The sequence below is a fragment of the Glycine soja genome, chromosome 4 (genome assembly GCF_004193775.1).
Source record: "Glycine soja cultivar W05 chromosome 4, ASM419377v2, whole genome shotgun sequence".
NCBI classification, from domain to species: Eukaryota; Viridiplantae; Streptophyta; class Magnoliopsida; order Fabales; family Fabaceae; genus Glycine; species Glycine soja.
In genome coordinates, this window is record NC_041005.1 from 12,037,581 (window position 1) to 12,057,788 (window position 20,208).

The following is a 20,208-nucleotide window of genomic DNA, read 5'->3' on the forward strand; positions in this document are numbered from 1 at the left end:
TTTTTAATATTAAATTAGTAAAGTCTAATTCTTCCATCAGAATTGATTTTTCTTTTATTTTAATTACATATTAAAACAATAAAGCTTGATTTTAAAAAAATGTAAAATAGGCCCTATCTCGAGTCTTGTCAAACTAATAATTAATAGTACCGTGGCAACCTAGACAAGAACATAAATGAACATAAATGAGTTTACTTTTTATATCTCTAGCAACCGTAATGGAATAGTACGTAAATGCATTGCAAACAATGTAGGAATTATGAAACATATAAATACATGGTGATTCCTAAATTCCGGTTAGAGTTGTAAACATGGAGTTTGGTTATTGTGCAGTGTTTCTGATACTGCTTCTTCCAATCTCATGTGGAGCTTCTACCTCACTTGAGAAGAAATTCAAGAAATGCTTGTTAACCCAACTCAATGGCAATTCTGAATCCATTGAAAACATAACCTTCACCTCATCCTCCTCACTATATCCCCAAGTCTGGGATTCATCAGCACAAAATCTTAGATTTGTTAATTCCTCAAGGAAGCCTCTCATCATTCTAACACCTTTACATGAATCAGAAATTCAAGCAGCCATTCTATGCAGCAAACAACTTGGGCTGCAGATTAGAGTCAGAAGTGGTGGCCATGATTGTGAAGGGCTATCATACCTTAGTCTACGTAAGGCCCCATTTGTGATGGTTGACCTCATCAACATCCGTTCCATTGAAATCAACCTTGATGATGAAACAGCTTGGGTTCAGGCTGGGGCAACATTAGGTGAACTGTACTACAAAATTTCAAATGCAAGTGAAGTGCATGGATTCCCTGCAGGACCCGTTCCAGGTTGAGTAATGATACTTAAACACTCCTTCATTTTAAATACCCTACTAACACCTCTTATTTTCTCTCTCTCTCTCTTTCTTTTATCACATCATAAATTCCATAGAACAGTCATACACCCACCATTGCACAATATCATACATCCTTAAGACACTCCACAATTTTATTTAATTATTATTTTTCTTTTATTAAATATATTAAGTAATAAAATAATTTTATATCACATCATTGGCTGTTGGAGGGTTTGTTTTAGCATTTAGGGATGTCTGTCAATCTTTTTCCAACTCTATAATACTTAAATTTTTCTCTCTCACTAGGTATTGGGATAGGTGGGCATATCAGTGGAGGGGGGCAGGGTATGATGATGAGGAAACATGGCCTAGCAGCAGACCATGTTGTTGATGCTTACCTCATAGATGTAAATGGGACGGTTCATGATAGAAAATCAATGGGAGAAGATGTTTTCTGGGCCATAAGAGGAGGAAGTGCTACTAGTTTTGGAGTCATCCTTGCATGGAAGATCAGGTTGGTCAGAGTTCCAGCTATTGTTACTGTGTCTGAGAGACCACTGGAGGAAGGAGCCACCAATCTCATTCACAGGTGGCAATACATAGCACATGAATTGCATGAGGATCTTTTCATTAGAGTAATTGCTCAAAACAGTGGTGATAAATCGAAAACATTCAAAGCAACCTTCGGTTCTATCTTCCTTGGAGAAACAGACAGGTTTATCACACTGATGAATGAGAGTTTCCCAGAATTGGAATTGAATGTCAATTACTGCACTGAAATCAGCTGGATTCAATCAGTTCTGGTTGATGCCGGATACGACAGAGACGACCCTCCAGAAGTCTTGCTCGACAGAACTAACGAATTTAAAAGCTATTTCAAGGTCAAGTCTGACTTTGTGAAGAAGCCTATACCAAAATCTGGTCTAGAAGGAGCTTGGAAAATGCTTCTAGAAGAAGAAATGTTTGCCTGGCTGATAATGGAACCATATGGTGGTAGAATGAATGAAATTTCAGAATCTGAAATCCCTTTTCCCCACAGAAAGGGAAACTTGTACAGCATAGAATACGTGGTCAAGTGGGAACAGAATAGCAAGGAAACTTCCAAGAAGTATCTACAGTGGGCTAAAAGGGTTTATAGATACATGACTCCTTATGTCTCAAAATCTCCAAGAGCTGCCTTTTTCAACTTTAAGGATCTTGATTTAGGCAAAAACAAGCATCACAACACAAGCTACTCAAAAGCTAGTGTTTGGGGCAATAAGTACTTTAAGGGAAACTTTAGAAGATTGGCACAAATTAAGACAAAGTTTGACCCTCAAAATTTTTTTAGGAATGAACAGAGTATTCCTCTTCTACATACCCATCCTTCTTAGTTCTGAAGAGCGTGTGCATGACATTTTTTGGAGCACCTAGAACATTTGTGTAATATTTCAATATTATGTTAATATTGTGCTTTGTGTGATTGGTATAGACCCAACCCTAAAACATTATACTGCTTTTGTATACATTTCTGAGGTAGGGGATGCAAATTCAAAATGGATATAATGTATTTTCATAATGGGTGTGGAGTGTGGACTTATGTAACACTAAGTGAGATCCCATAAGAATGTACCCTCCTGTTGCTAATTATGTTATCTAATGACCCTTCCTAATTATGTCTGCTCTAGCTTTCATTCCTATCATATTATCTACATTTCATTTCTTTTTGTCATCAAATTGCTAAGGAAAATGATTGTCACAATTTTGAGATGTGACTTCACATGTTGCTTAGTAATTTAAAAGGACATGCTGTGATGTGTAGAATTGAAAAAAAAATGAAATTCGTGATTCATTGATTTGGAGTTTTGGGCTATTGGAGTGACCATTCATCACATTGGATTACTTTCAATGGTGAAGTTGTTTGATGTTTTAAGTTTTCACATTGTCATTTTTTATAAACTTGGGACATCTCCTGGCCAAAAAGTCAAAAAAATCTTTTGAGGTGCTGATATTCATTTAAGGAACTACGTTCTCTCAATAGATGTTCTTCTAAGTACATGGATTTGGGGATCAAACCTCTAGCTACATGCTTAAAGGGTCTATATGTTGCTTTGTATCTTATTATTAAACCAAATATTTTGTTCACACTTAATGCAAGTTAAGGAATAAACTGCTAAAAAAGGGATAGACCCTTCAAGAAAAAGGTTAGTTGTTTTATATTGTAATTGTAAGTACAATAAAGAAGAGGCATGAGAAAGGAAATTTCCATGTCATTGGTTCTGAGTTCTGACACAAACTCTCATATTGTTTATTCACTTATTCACACCTTGTGTTCCCAATATGTTCTCAAAGAGGTTACAACTAAACTTCTATTCGTACTCTCGTTGTGGTCCGAATGTACTAGAGAGATTCAATACCAAAAAGAAAACGAAAATAAAACACTGATACAATTGGAATCTGCTCAGCTGCTCTATGGCGATTGTGCAGTGGATAGCCAGCACCAAATCTCAAGTGAAAACACCTTACGAGAGAACAACTAGTTATAACCATCATATCAAAATTAAAAATAATAGACAATTGAGATTAAAATATTTTTTAAAAAATGAGTTAAAATCTAGTATAACCAACAAATCTCTAAAAGATTCACAAAACAAAAGTCAAATCAATAAAAAAATCTCAATTATCACACCCAAAAATATTACAATTAACCCACCTTCATGACCATCATCACATCCATTGCAATGACCATAACCGCATCCATTGCAACACAAAGTGTGAATAAACAATATGAATGAGTTTGAGCAGTTTGTTCCTTGTGTTAACTTGCATCAGGTGTGAACAAAATATTTGGTTTAATAATAATATACAAAACAACAAATAGACCCTTTAATTATGTAGCCAGACATTTGATTTTCAGGTTTGTGTATATTTAGACCAATCAATTGATCTTGTGGAAGGGCATATACAAGCGTATACATCACATCAAGAACAAGATCTTCCTCTTGATCTCCCCTTTTTTACAAATCAATCGACTATTGGATGGAACAATAAGCCGTTTGACCTAATAAACATATAAACACATGGTGATTCCTAAATCCCAAATTGGATCACTTAATAATTGGGTTCACAGGAACAAATATATTAGGTTATACATTCAAAGCCATATTTTTATCAAACAAAATACATCAATCAACAGAAGACCAAACAAAGAAAATTATAACAAAACTGGCATTGAAACTAATCCAATTTGATGCATGGTCACAACAATAGTCCAAAACCCCAAATCAGCATGGGGAAAGTGCAATTGTGCAGCTCAATTAATCATGAAATTCAATAATTTTCAATTTTACACATCAAAAATATTTACTCTGCTACGTGTTTAGTCACATCTCAAAATTGTGGCATTAATCATTTTCCTTAGCAATTTTATGACAAAAAGAAATGAAGTGTAGATAATAGGTAAGGAACGAAAGCTTGAGCAGACATCTTAGGAAGGGTCATTAGACTAACATAATTGGCAACAGGAGGGTACATTCTAATGAGATATGAAAATACATGATATCTATTTTTGAATTTGCATCTCCTACCTTTGAAATGTATACAAAAGCAGTATAGTTTTTAGGGTTGGGTCTAGCAGAAGATTAACATAATTTAAGTATTACACAAATGTTCTAGGTGCTCCAAAAAATGTAATGCATGTTCTTTATGTTAAGAACTAAGAAGGATGGGTATGCAGGAGAGAAATACTCTGTTCATTGCTAAAAAAATTTTGAGGGTCAAACTTTGTCTTAATTTGTGCCAATCTTCTAAAGTTTCCCTTAAAGTACTTCTTGCCCCAAACACTAGCTTTTGAGTAGCTTGTGTTGTGATACTTGTTTTTGCCTAAATCAAGATCCTTATAGTTGAAATAGGCAGCTCTTGGAGACTTTGAGACATAAGGAGTCATGTATCTATAAACCCTTTTAGCCCAGTGCAGGTGCGTCTTGGATGCTTCCTTGCTATTCACTTCCTACTTGACCAAGTATTGTATGTTGTACAAGTTTCCCTTTCTGTGGGGAAAAGGGATTTCAGATTCTGAAATTTCATTCATTCTACCACCATATGGTTCCATTAACAGCAAGGCTAACGTTTCTTCTTCTAGAAGCATTTTCCAAATTCCTTCTAAGCCAGTTTTTGGTATTGGCTCCTTTACAAAGTCAGACTTGGCCTTGAAAGAGCTTTTATACGTGGTAGTTCTGTTAAGCAAGAGTTCTGGAGGGTCCTCTTTGTTGTATCCAGCAAAGAATAAAACTGATTGAATCCAGCTCATTTCAGTGCAGTCTTTGGCCTGCAATCCCAATTCTGGGAAACTCTCATTCATCAGTTGGATTAACTTGTCGTGTCTTCCAAGGAAGAGAAATTCGAAGGTTGCTTGGAATGTTTTTGATTTGTCACCACTATTTTGAGCAACTATTCTAATGAAAAGATCCTCATGCAATTCATGTGCTATGTGTTGCCACCTGTGAATGAGCTTGGTGGCTCCTTCTTCTAGTGTTTTGTGAATGTTGAACCCTGTAACAATAGGTGGAACTCTAACCAACTTGATCTTCCATGCAAGAATGACTCCAAAACTAGTAGCACTACCTCCTCTTATGGCCCAGAAAACATCTTCCCCCATTGATTTTCGATCATGAATCTTTCCATTCACAGGTTCCTGCCGCAAATCCGTGCACTTTACTTGCTTTTGAAATTTTGTAGTAAAGTTCACCTATTGATGCCCCAGCCTGAACCCATGTTGTTTCATAATCAAGGTTAATTTCGATGGAACGGATGTTGATGAGGTCAACCATCACAAAAGGGGCCTTACAAAGATATGATAGCCCTTCATAATCATGGCCGCCACTTCTGACTCTGATCTGCAGCCCAAGTTCTTTGCTGCATTGAATAGCTGCTTGAATTTCTGATTCATGGAAAGGTGTTAGAATGAGGAGAGGCTTCCTTGAAGAATTCAACCATCTAGGATTTTGCTCCAATGATTCCAATGTTGGTTAATTTGAAAAATCGAGATGATACTGGATAAATCTGAAGTCGTGTATAACACTTTCAGATTGAATCAAATTTCGGGGTTCAACCAAAATTGTTCAATCGGATAAAATCAGAAGATTATAATTCAAGAGTTTTGTTTTTGGTCTTGTATGTTTTGTCACCCGTTATGCTTTCTGAACCAGAATGATTATTTATGATCAAAGAACAGGTGGTTTTTGGCGGTTAATGGAAGTTATTTCTTTTTTAAAAACTGTCATTGATGGAAGTTTTAGTAACTTCCATGTAACTTCCAACCGTTGATGGAAGTTTTAGTAACTTCCATGTAACTTCCAAAATTTGCCTAAACCGAACATCTCGTTATTACATTAAAACAAGTGTGCACTCTTAATTTAACATAATAAAGAGATCAATTACACTAAAATGTCCAACAAACATCCCCCATTTTAGTGTAATTACCGATCAAATCACCAAAGTCATAACATACAACAAACTACTGCATAGATGAAATATCGTGACGATTGAATTTCATCTTAGCAAATTACACGTTTCAAATATTCGAATATCAGGGTGTCACTAAGGATTGAACTCTTTCTATTCATAATGAATACATGAAGATAATCTGCACAATAGTTTATAACATTACTCTTACTCGACACTAGTTTACTAGTCTGTGTCCCTATCCTTCATAAGCATATCAAAGCCAAGTCCCAGCTTCTTGAAGTGACTAAACTTCATGCTTATATAGGTAGTTCTTTTCTTTCTTGCACCTGCAAATGCAATTTTTCAAAAGAACCATTGAGAAGTTATACTTCAACCTCCTTAACTTACAGAACCGAACACATACCTTTTGGGATACTTTCGATGATGTGTTCCAATCTCTACATGTTAAGCTTTCCACATTGAATTCAGCACCTAATGTCATATTAGATGGGAATTGGGTATCTTAACATAAGAGATTTCAGATGGACTTTAATCCTAATCCCACAGCCGACCTTTTCACGAGATCTCTACTTAACCCTTTGGTTAAATGATCGGCCAAATTATGCTGAGTTCTCACAAACTCCACTGATATCACACCATGCATGATTAACTCCCGAACCATGTTGTGTCTAACACCCAAGTGTCTAGACTTCCCATTATACACTTGACTATGTGCCTTAGCCAAAGTTCATATGGGGTAACCTTATTCCTTTTGTTAGGAATTCAGTTCAACAAGTAACAGGCTGTCAACATAGTCTCACCCCAAAATCCTTCACTTAAACCCGAATAGGATAACATGGAATTCACCATTTCTTTCAAGGTTCTATTCTTCCTTTCGGCTACACCATTCTGTTGTGGTGTATAGGGAGTTGTAGTTTGATGTATTATTCCAGTAGATTGAAAATAAATCGGATCATAATACTCACCTCCCCTATCCGTACGAAAAGTTTTGTTTAGCCCATTTTGATGAAGTTCTACCTCTTTCTTATAAATTTTAAATTTATCAAGAGCTTCATCTTTTGTATTTAATAAATATACATAACAATACCTTGATGCATCATCAATAAAAGTAACAAGATAATTTTTATGACCTAATGATGGAGTAGCATGCAAATCACACAGATCACTATGAATAAGGTCTAAGACTTTAGTCTCACTTTTAACATCCTTAAAAGGTTTCCTAGTGATCTTGGTCAACATGCAAGTTTTGCATTTTTCAATGTTCATATCAAAAGGAGGAATCATACTTGTTTTTGACATATCTTTTAATCTTTTGTAATGAACATGTCCTAATCTAGCATGCCAAATTTCTGATTTTGTCATATTAGGTATAGAACTACACGAGGCCATACAAACAGATTCATGAACAAAAGGAACATCAATGTTTAATTTAAACATTCCATTACAACGATAAACAAATCCAACAAACGAACCATGTCTTGACAAGATGTACTTCTCACTTTCAAGTACTTGCTTGAAACCACAATTATTTAAAACCATACCAGACAATAAGTTCTTACGAATACCAGGTACAAATAAGACATTATCCAAATACAAACTTTTTCCAGGAGTAAAAACTAAATTCACACAACCTAATCCTAGGATTGTTTCAGTTGCAACATTGCCCATCTTCACAATAGAGCCATCATCGATTGGTCTAAATTCCTTGAACCAACGACAATCTTTGCACACATGGCTTGTTGCTCCCGAATCAAACCACCAAGCAACGTCATCATCCTTGTTGCTTTTCAGGATCATTAGACCCACTTGGACCAGCCTTGTTCTTTCCTTTGAACACCCGGCAATCCCTCTTTAAATGACCAGGTTTCCCACACTTCCAACATGAAAATTTTGTCTGTTTGTTTGGACCTTTGTTCTTATTTCCTTGAAATTTTCGTTTGTTACCTTTAGCATTGTAATTTTGCTTAACTGTTCCACTTTCCTCTACCATATTAACGGAAGAGGAACCTGCTAAGTTTTTATAATTGACTTTGTCAATTTCTTGAGCCCTCAGCGACTCCTCAATCATGAAATGACTACCGAGTTGAACCAGAGTCAACTCTTCCTTCTTATGTTTCAAGGTATGCTTGAAGTCTTTCCAAGAAGAAGGCAGTTTATCAATTATAGATGAAACTGCAATGGATTCATCCATTTTCAAATCATGTTGAGTAAACTGACTCAAAATCCGCAGCAGTTCATTATATTGTTCCATAATAGGCCTCGAATCAATCATTTTGTAATTAAAGAAATTACTAACGAAGAATTTGTTACTTGAAGCATCTTCTGCCATATACATGGATTCAAGAGAGTCCCATAATTCCTTAGCAGACTCAACATTTTGATAAATATCAAAGAGAGAGTTAGACATACCGTTCAGAATGTGTCCACGACAAATGTAATCATCGTTCTCCCATTTCGAACGCTTCCTTGCTTGATCCAGAGTTTCGTCTTCCATATACACCGACATCGATGTACTCAGCACATACACCACATTCAATGTTGTCAAGAGAAAGTGCATCTTCTTCTGCCATCTTCTGAAATCCTGCCCTTCAAACTTGTCCAACTTCGCAAACTTGCTTGTCATCTTCGAACTATCGTTCGTCATCTCGAAAAGTTTTGATTCAATCTTTTGTTGGTTAATTTGAAAAATCGAGATGATACTGGATAAATCTGAAGTCGTGTATAACACTTTCAGATTGAATCAATTTTCGGGGTTCAACCAAAATTGTTCAATCGGATAAAATCAGAAGATTATAATTCAAGAGTTTTGTTTTGGTCTTATATGTTTTGTCACCCGTTATGCTTTCTAAACCAGAATGATTATTTATGATCAAAGAACAGGTGGTTTTTGGCGGTTAATGGAAGTTATTTCTTTTTTAAAGACTGTCGTTGATGGAAGTTTTAGTAACTTCCATGTAACTTCCAACCGTTGATGGAAGTTTTAGTAACTTCCATGTAACTTCCAAAATTTGCCTAAACCGAACATCTCGTTATTACATTAAAACAAGCGTACACTCTTATTTTAACATAATAAAGAGATCAATTACACTAAAATGTCCAACATCCAAGACTTGTGGATATAGTGAGGATGATGAGTTGAAGAGCATTTTTTCAATGGCTTCAAAATTGCCATGAACTCTGGTTATTAACATGCACTGTCTGAATTTCTTCTCAACCAAGGTAGAATCAGCACATGAGATTGAAAGAACCAGTGTCAGAAACACTGCAAGATAACCCATCTCCGTGTTTTCTTCTCTACCCTTTAGTTGATTGAGTTTTGTTTCTATGTATATAGAACACTTGACTTGTCCACATAAAAAGAGAAAATATTGTAGTAGAGAACATGCTGAAGCTATTTTTTCCTTGAGTCCAAAACATTCCAAAATATAATAAACAAGGGGTTGTGATATTTCCAAAGCAGAGATTGAAACGGTAATATTTGATTTGTATTTGTACTTGGCAAGTTAGCATACCCAACATCGGCAGCCACATATAAAGTTAAAGTATAGTCCTTGTTGAGCGACAGAATCCATATATGTTCCGCAATTATAATCTCCCTCACGTGTCATGTCAATTTTGCTAATATCTTGTATGGTGAAGCTTAATTTTCGAAAATAATTACTTAATATTTTAGGCTGAAAGAAATAATTGTGTATGGAACGTTGATGCACTATATAATTGTCTTTCACCCCCACATTTCTCATGTGTGATTTTTGCAATGCTAGTTCCTTCTCAATGGCAACATTATTGTTTAATCCCTTGCTATTAGAAACTTATAACATGCAGTTGCATGCCTAGCATCAAACTCAATCAACCCTGAATTTAGTGCATGCTTACATTTATGAAAACAATTTTAAATATTAATTTAGTTTTAGGTAAATTTTCATATATTTAATCACGTTAAAAAAAATTCTAAACCTAAAATTATTTTTTGGTGAAAGTTATTAAATAACTTTTGCTTTAAATTAAATAGGCTTAATTATGTTTTTAATTCTTCAAAAGAAGTTTCAAATTTGAAAGACTAAAAAATATAAATTTTCATTTGAAAGATTAAAAAATATATTTCCTAATTTCAAGGAACTAAAACATAATTAACTCCATATTTTATACTAGATTTTATTCTTAACTTCCTTTTAAATTAAAAAACATTCAAATGCAAATAACTTCGTATTAAAATCAACTTTAACTAAAATCAATTTCATTTAAAACTCTTTTAAAAAAAATCATTTAAAACTATTTTTGCAGACTTCCACCCCTACCCTTGTATAGATTTTCACTGAGAAAGTCCCAAACCATGATTTGAATAAGCTTGTTTCTTATAAAACAGGCAGGTAATACAAAATACTTCAGTTATATCTAGAGTACAAGCATTTTAAATCAGGGTAGCTATAACAGCAACAACAAAAAAAAATTAACGAAAAAAATGCATTATAGTGAGAGAAAAAAAATACTTTCATCCAACATGACATGGATTACTGCATATGATAAGATTGGTTTTTATAATAATTAGGTTAAATTAATTTTATTCCTCTAATTTACCTTTTAGATTCAATTTAGTTCTTTAGTCTTTTTTTTAATTTGATTCTTTAATTTTTAAAATTGATTTAATTTAGTCTTTAAGTCTAAATGATAAGAAACCATATTTTATGTAAATAATTTTAAATCACCATAAAATATATATTTTTCAAAAAAAAAATAATCCATTTTAAAAATTAAATGACTAAATTAAACAAAAAAAAAACTAGAAGACCAAATTGTATCAGTTTTAAAGATCAAATTCAACAAAAAAAAAAATTAAAGGACTATATTGAACCTAATTAGAGGACAAAAAGACTAATTTAACCTAATAATTATTTTAAAAATTAAAAATTAAATTGGTTTTCTAATTTTTAAAATCAATTCAATTTGATCCTAAGTCTAAATGATAAGAAAATCACACTTTGTGACGATTCAAAACCATCACTAAATAATTTTAAATTGCCACAAAATATACATTTTTCAAAAAAAAAAAATGAATCCATTTTAAAAATTAAAAGACCAAATTAAACTAAAAAAAACTAGACCAAATTGAATCAGTTCTAAAAATTAAAAATTAGAAAAAATCAAATTGAACAAAAAAAAATTAAAAGACTAAATTGAACCTAAATAATAAATTAAAAGACAAAAAAACTAATTTAACCTAATAATTATTTTTAAAATTCTGTCTAAGATGATTTCTAATTTGTTCACAATATACAAATCTATGTTATTAAAATTAAACTCAAGAAGAACAAAAAAAGTAACAATAACAATTGTTTTGCCAAGCCCAAATTACAAGGGGCTGTGCACAAAATGATATTAAAACAACGAGAGCAAATACACGCTCTCCCCCTACCCAGAGAAAGAAGGGTCAGTTTTCTATAACAACGAAATTTTACATTCAAAGATCAGGAAAAGAAAAGAGAAAAAAAGAAAAGGAAAAAACTATTAAGATTGCACAAAATGAACCTAATTTTGCAGGCCTAAGTGGGCACAACCATCCCAGAATTGTGCGATAACTGTGACATGTAAAGCCAAAAGATCAAAACTAAAAACATAAACTGTATGAAAAGATAAAATGACATCTTACATACCCTTCTCTGCAGCACAAAAGACTCCTCAACTACTACACTATCACCACAATATTTTTCCAACTCTTCTGTTTTGTTCTTCAGCACTGAAGCCTTACTCTTTGCATCTACAACTTTGTCGAGAATCTGCGCTTGATTTTCAGACAGTTTCTCTTGTTCTTCCAATAATGTCTGTTGGATACCTGCCCCACCCTTCATGTTCTGCATTACCTTTGAGATGGCTAGGTATTCAACCTCAGCTTCAATCCTTAGCTTGAAAAGGCCCTCGAGCTCCGACTCAACCCCTTCACATTTTTTCTCGGACAAATCTATGGTGCTTGCAGATTCTTCCCTAGAAATCTTAACACTACTCAAGGATGCTTCGAGTTCAGCAATCCTAGAGTCCTTCAGAGCAAGCACACCCTGTAAATCCTCCAACTTGCTTTCCAAAATATTTATATTTTGTGTCAGGCTCAATACCTGAGGATCTGAGGAACTTGAAGCAGTTTGTCTAATTTCTTCTGCACCAGACTGACCAGATTGGCTTGATTTATTAAGTCCAAGATCAATAGTAGTACCAGCAGATGCACTGCTACACTTAGCTGAGTCATCATCTGGTGAAATAGCTTCAATCCCAATCTCCCTGAATTTCTGGAGTTCTGCAAGAGTACATGTAGATTGATCATTAGCAATGGCACATGCCATATTTCTTTCTTCCGTTAAAGACCACTTTACACAAAAAAGGAACTTCAGCATACCAATAAAAAATAAACAGAAAAAAGTTGTTTCTCAGTAGTATGCAAATAAACTACTTCAGCATCAACAAACAAACTCTAAATAGATTAAAGAAAAGCTTACAATATAGACTGTCATTAATCATTTCTGTAAACCATAAATTTAAAATATTAATAAGTAGAAAATAGCATAAGCTGTTCCAGTAAATAATAAACAAGATAGGGTAGGGAAGTAGAATTGTAGAAAGTAGCTTAAAAAGTCAACAACCTATCTCCCATCATTGTTTCCAGTTGCTGGCTCAGGTCATATATTAGCCAACTAATAGGAGCAACAAAAATTAGTGGGTCTAGGATTTATATGATCTCTTAATAAATGGGTTTTACTTCTCTAAAGTGAGTAAGGGTAAAGGTACAATAAGTAATTTCTGTCATTAATGAAAAAATAACTGTTGATATTCCAACATGTTAATGATTTGTAATACATGCACATGTAATATTGATGGTTGATTTTTTCATCAATGACTGAGATTTACTTACTTTACCCTCTAAAGTGGGTTTGACACTTTAAAGGAGGCAGATCCTGAATAGATAACCAACAACAATATCACAGTAACGAGACAAATAGGTTACTTTTTAAATGAAAACAGAGAATAAGTTATGAATGGTGGTCCTACTAAACAAAGAACAAAGTTTTAATAGAAAATACCAGTAAGCAGTGAACCGCAAGAGTTAAACAGTGAAGCAGAAGTAAAGTTTGGGCCCATATGGAAGAAAATATTACAACAATAACATTAAAATATGCAGGTAAGCTTGCACAATCAAATTAATACAAAATATGAAAAATTGTCAACCGACAAGTTCCTATTATATTTCAAATTTCAGGTTCCATTCATTTAGCTATCTATAAGTTCTTGCATTTCTCAATATAGATGAAATCTAACAGACAAACCATTCAATAATCTTCACAGAGAGAGAATGAGAGATTCAGAATTCCATTAAGGAAACACACCAAATACATTAACTATGATAGCCTCAAAATGAAGACAATTAACCATAGACAGTCCACCCATCGGGGGAAAAGGTCAATGCACATAAGGACATTTAGTCAAGGCAATCCATGATATTAGCAATAAATAAATTTAGCCTGCTGAACCACTTGATTTAAATACAAGTATACAACCTATCCTCTACAAGACAACTTACAAGCAAAATCCAATATGCAACAATTACATTTATGATAGTATATCTTAAAAATTTATAACATTTAACATACCTTCTCCAACAAGCTCATTTTATATTTTCCATCTATTCATCAACCAGCAAAGTGCTGCATATGCAATGCAAGAGGAGGACAACAGTTTTTAAATTTAATATTATAGGATTATCTGATTTATCAAAAAGGCTTAGAAAGGAGACTAGACTAGACCTGTAGACCATCAGAGTTATAAGGTTATATAATAAAACAATCAAGAATTTTAAAGGGGGTTCAAAAGAATAAGAAATATAAGGAAACAGAATATTGATCATTCAATGATTTAGTTCACAACCTATTCAGACCCATTGGCTAAGCATCAATTAGGTAACAAGTTTAAAGCATCGGTGAAATATTTATCAGAATGTCCAACATTATGCCAAAAACTTGCAACTGCTACTCAAATTAGAAAGACAATTTCGTTTTCCATCAATAAACATACTCCTTAATTCAATAAGACCCTCCAATATTCTAGAATCAGGGGTGCTCAAGGAACCAAACAAGCTGATTAAACATAACCAAATTAATGGTTTCCTTTGGTTGAGTTTAGAAAAACAAAAAATCATAAGGTTTAAACAGTTATGGGGTTCCAATCAGACCAAAATAATATTAGGTCAGTTCATGCATTGATATCTAACATGTTGGCAGCTTTATTGGCAGTTGAATTGAATCACACAACAGAATCCAAAGGTCAAGAAACTGCTAATTAGGTAATATATTAACATACATTCTCCCAAGGATTATAAAACCAAGAAACATAACAATATCAACTGCAAACAAGGTGCACAGACAAAGATACACAGAAGAATCAAACTTTCTAGAAAAATAGAAAGGACAAACCTTCTTGAAGGGCCTCCTGGACAGCCTGAAGGCAACTAACCGATTCAATTATAGGATCTTCAACGGCTGAAGATTGGTTGTTCACACTTTTTTCTTCTGTAACATCCCAAGACAAATTTGTACCCAAATTCTCTTGTAAAAGATATTCATCCTCAACAACATTTTCGTTACCATAACCAGCCTCAACACCCTCAGTGAAATGTTCATTAGTGTGTGCTTCACCACTATTAACTCCATCGTAAACATTTGGCCTACTAGTATGCTTTCCATTACTAGTAACCGAAAAAACACCTTGCTTAAAGTTGGAGCTTCTTGAATCAGATTCCAAACTAGAAAAAGAATTTTCCTTCTCAATTTTCACTCTTCCACCTCCTCCTGGTTTCTTACTGCCTTCAGTTCGTCCCTTTCCTGGTTGAACTCGTTGAGCCGAGTTAGCTAAATGCTTTGAATTCACATTCTTACTACGGCTTTTCTCTTGCCTCAACTTGGGCTCACTAGCCGCTGTAGAAGACTTGCTACTCTGATCCTCGCTATTCTCAGAATCAGTCCCAACAACAAAACCAGATCCAAGTGCATATCTAGAATCCGAACTTGAACCATGGATCACATTGCCATCAGAGAACACTACATTCCCAAACATGTTTGAAGATCCTTCATTCTTCTCCTTAACATCGCGCAGAAAAGGCTGGCTTTCACTCAAATTGGCATTGCCAGACAAGCCCCTCTTCAAGACTTTACCCGAATCAACACTCGAATTTGGATCCTTAACAACATTCCTCCGAATTCTCTTCCATTTCTTCAACCCAAACCCCTTTGTTGGTGTCCCTTTGGAATTCACACCTTCCGCACTACCCACTTCAACTTCGCCAACCGTTCCCTTTTGATCCGAACCGTTGACATCCGAATTTCCCTCCAAACCCAACCCAATCTTCTCGTCATCATAAGAACCACCGTTTCCATTCCCATCATGATTCACTTCGTTCTCTTCCACGGATTCGCTTCCCAAATCCATGATCAATTTCAACCCTTTTCGCTAAATCTGGACAGAGAGATCAAAACCCACTTACAATTAATTGCGGTTGAAGTAACAAATCAAATGAGAATTCACGAACTTCAAAACAAAGACTCCAAAAAAATTAAATAAAAAACGGTTACTTTTGGGACAGAAACGAATGAATAAATAAGCAATAAAAAAATTGAATGAGAGAGAGAAAGAGAAAGAAGAGAGGATCTATGATTTTGAGTGATTACCTTCATAAACGAATCCCTTGGATTGGACATGGAAACCCTAAAGATTGGGATTTTGATGGGATTTGCAGTTTTATAGTCGGAGAAGGGATCAACCGAAGAAGATGGTAATAACGTTTAAGTATTTATTTATACATACAAATCATTACATTCATTTATTTATTATTTTCGTCCCCTGTAATCGGTATATCCTTTATCGTTTATTAATATTTCAATATTATTAATTAATTAAAATAAGTATAATAAATAATAAAATATTAATAAATTATACCAGTTAAAACATGTTAGTTTATTTTTAAAATTCATTTTGAAAATATAAACCAGCACTGCCAGTGTAAAATTTTATATTATCAATAAAATAAACATAATAGTTATGATTTTTAAGACAATCATTATTAAAGTCCATAAAATTAAAATACATATTAATTTATGTTTGAATTACAGTGAGAAAACAGTTTATACTGTTTCTACTTTCTAATATATTGATTAAATTTCGGATCAATATAATAAACAGAAGTGAATTTAGCGAGAAAAAAAAAGTTAACTTTTTAGACAACAAATTATGCCTTAACTTTTTTGAACATGCTGTAAAAAAACAGAAAAAAAAAACATGCTGTAAAAAATTTTCTTTTGAACAATATAGTAATTTTAATATCTAATCATATATTGAATAAAATCATCTTTATAAAGGATATACGTAAACAATAAAAAAAATGCTTAGTAATATTTTTTAATTAATTGGTTAATAATAGTAGTTGATTTGATGAAAAGTTGAAACAGCGACAGTGGGTAACGTGGGCCACATGGAGATGTCGCATCATATCATGGGAGCCGTGTACCTGGATCACAAGTTCGTGAGTGGTACATAATTTTAAAAAATAAATGTACTGAAAAATAATAAATATTGAGTTTAATTAATATGCACTTTTAATGTAATTATTTTTTTTACTCTCTTCAAAAGAAAATTTAAATTTTTTGAACAGTAAAAATACACTATCAAATCTTTCAGAAATAAATTTTAATATGTTATAAAAATAAACTAATTTATTATATGATAATTTATGATTAAATAATAGTACATAAAATATATATTAAATTAATAGTTCAATTATAATTTAAGAGTATACAAAAATATGTTTTTAATAGTTCAAAATATTTTTTTATCCTTTTTCAAATTAGAGACATTTAAATTGAATGAGTGTTCACTATTGATTGTGTGTATTAACTTCACAAGTAGATCTAATGACAAAATATAAAATTATGAATTATATGATTTTGGGAGATGAGTTATATGAAAGGGGTGTTGATGGAGTTTTATTGTAATGTTTGGGAGAATAAGAAATTTATATAGCTTTGGCAGAAACACATGAAGCAGTATTGCCCATCAAAATTATTTTGAATTCAATTTGATTACAAAAATAGTGTGAAATTCATGTGCAAGATTATTTGAATATAATGTATGATGAATTAAATTTATTAGATGAAGAAATTTTTATTTCCTTAGAAAAGATTATTCTTCAAAAAGAAAAAATTGTTAAGCATAATAAAAAGGTTAAGAGAAAATTCTTTCAAGTTGGAGATCTACTTTAGAAAGTAATATTAGCCATGGATAAAAAAATTTAAGGTTTATGATAAAGGGTCACCAAATTGGGATGAACCTTATGTTGTTGAAAGAGTTTTTTCAGTAAACACATATGCAATTCGCAAAGTAAATAATGACAATTATATTGGTTCCATAAACAAAAAGTATCTAAAGAATTATAAGCCAATAATAATTGAAGTAAAAATTCTTGTAACTTATAAATTAAAGTGCAAATGTTCAAGAAGGAAATTACATGAACGAAGTTGTCCCAAAATAAAATAATAAACAAATCATTTCAAGATTCTACAACTGATGAAGAATTTGTAGATTTAATGTAATAATTCCTCTTCATTTCATTGAAGGTTTTGATCCACGTGGATAATGTGTTCATAAATTCATTCGCTTCATGAGAGAACCCTTCAATTCTTGCACAATTTCTTAGGCAGAAGAATAAAGAAAAACTTTATTCTTTTTATTGGTCTCTCTGGTTGCTTGAAGCTCAGAAAGCTTTTCACGAACAGTTTGAAGTTCATCCTGGATTGGTCTAATAAGCTTTGCCAAGAGTTCTTCTTGTTTGACCAAATCTTGTTCAAATTTTTCAGTTTTTTTATTGGTCCTTGTATCAACATAATACTTTCTTTGGCTTTCTGAAATCCTTCTTGAGCTTGAATGAGTTTAGTTCGATCATGCTTTGTCGAAGATTCAATTTCAGCAATGTCAACAGCATGTTGGTAACAAGTTGGTGGGCCTCAAAAGCATTGTTGAAGACATTGAGGATTGACTCCATTTCCTCATGAAGCTCATCAACTACGAGATCATCAAATTTAAAAACCTCATTGATTGCTTGCTAAAGTTGCCCTTTGTAGTTTGGATTCGAAAGAGTATCTTCAAGGTTCTAATCTAAAGTAAGTTTTTGGAAACAGGCCACAACCTCATCGAAATGGGTAAAATGCCTGTTGAGACTCGATTGAGAAGCTTTTGAAGGCATTGAATTTGAAGACAAAACATCTATGAAGGCGAAAGGGTCTGCATCCATTGGATCCGCATCTACTTGAGAAGCTTCAATATTAACACTTGGTGGTATTGTGGATTGTTGTAAAGCCATAGAAGTAGTAAGTAACAATCCTAATTATTGAACTTATTGGTTTGATGTTGTTGGCTTTTCAGTGCCTAACGAAAAATAAAGAAATGTTAGATAAAATGGTAAATCTATTTTAAGAAATTATCAAGAAAAATGGAAAATACTCCATACCTTTTTCAGGTACAAGCTCATAAGACTTAGTTGTTCCGACAGGAGGAACAAGAACAATCATTGTGAGTGCATTTGTATTCAAAGGTTCTTCTTCTCTAGGTTGAACAACTTCATCTTCTACATGTGTTTCTTTTTCGATGATGGGGCTAGAAGAATTGTTCATGTTAGAATCGATATCCATGACATTTTCTTTAATAATTGGTTTTTGTTGAGACAATTATTTTGATGGAGATGATTCACTATGGCTTTGAGCATCATTTTTCTATTTTTCCTCATTCTTCTTTGCTGCCTTCCTCACCTCTAATGGCGAAACATGCATTTTAGAGTCTAAAACTAATGAGTTAAAAATGTTAGGATTAGTTAATCATTTAAAGAATCAGACTATCAAAGAATGGTGAAGTTACTTACCATTTGATTCTTTATTAATGCTCTTGGCATTAGAACTAACAGCAGGAGTGTCATGAGTTCCTTCATCCTATCAAAAAAATAAAGTTAAACTTGAAATCAAAATTGTTTTTAGATAAAGACTTGTAAATTTTCTATAGGAATTACCTTGCCATCTTTTGGGTTCGAATGAACCTGAGAGGAAGAAAGGTCTACTACATTCACATCCTGCGAGTAAGATAGCCAAGATGTATCTCTCAATATGCCATTTGAAAGGTGTGTCTCAATCACTTTTCTAGACTCAGAAAAGGTGGAATAATTTTTTCCTAAAATTTCCTAAAAAGTAGTATGTTTAATTTTCAAAAGAATAAAAGATGAATTTTATAATATTTTGAAATTTCTATAAGGTATAATTTAAGTAAATAAACAAAGCAAAATTTGAAAAGAAAAATACATTTTTCTTTGACTTCACTAAAGGAATGTTTGCATGAAGAATTCATTGGCATATCTTCATCAAAAACACCTACTTCTTTCAAAATCTTTCTCTTTTGGGTTGAGGATCAAAGGGTTAACATACATAGAATGAGTACCAAAGAGAATGAGATAAAAAAATCAATATAATTCTTGTTGAAAAACTTACCTTCACATGATCTTTGGTTTTTGGGGGTTTTGGAGGAAGTTTGATCTTACCATCACTCTTATCAGTAGTGTTTTTCTTATAACCCTATAAAAAATGTGCATCAATTAGTAAAGAAATTCATTAAGGATGATAAATGGGGAGAATAAGATTTCAAAGTACCTTACTTTCAGTACTAAACGAGGTTGCTTTCCTCTTTTGAGAAGTCTCTTTGGAAGTACCTATCTCATCATCTTCCTAATTCTCTGCTTCTCCTTGATAGGGAATCTTAATGGGTATCACTAAAAATAAGTGGATCACATTCAAAATTTGAAGTTAGGATTAAAGAGAAATAAACATTCAATAAAAGAAATTTACCATCCGGTGCT

The 20,208-nt window shown here is 33.1% G+C and overlaps 2 protein-coding genes and 1 pseudogene across 2 annotated transcripts; 1 reads left to right on the forward strand and 2 right to left on the reverse strand.

Moving 5' to 3' along the window:
• The first annotated feature begins 311 nt into the window (after positions 1 to 311).
• Positions 312 to 2,488, forward strand: LOC114408117 (berberine bridge enzyme-like 22). Its single transcript, XM_028371226.1, has 2 exons — positions 312 to 831; positions 1,146 to 2,488. Exons 1-2 carry the CDS (start codon positions 312 to 314, stop codon positions 2,210 to 2,212), a joined length of 1,587 nt encoding a protein of 528 aa, XP_028227027.1. The 3' UTR covers positions 2,213 to 2,488.
• A 2,045-nt stretch (positions 2,489 to 4,533) lies between these two features.
• Positions 4,534 to 9,562, reverse strand: LOC114410556 (annotated as a pseudogene).
• A 1,992-nt stretch (positions 9,563 to 11,554) lies between these two features.
• LOC114409353 (WPP domain-interacting protein 2-like) lies at positions 11,555 to 16,107 on the reverse strand. The gene is made up of 3 exons (XM_028372782.1): positions 15,989 to 16,107; positions 14,738 to 15,776; positions 11,555 to 12,570 (listed from the first exon to the last, which is right to left on the reverse strand). The coding sequence occupies exons 2-3, from the start codon at positions 15,747 to 15,749 to the stop codon at positions 11,825 to 11,827; spliced, it is 1,758 nt and encodes a 585-aa protein (XP_028228583.1). The 5' UTR covers positions 15,750 to 15,776; positions 15,989 to 16,107; the 3' UTR covers positions 11,555 to 11,824.
• Positions 16,108 to 20,208: the final 4,101 nt, after the last annotated feature.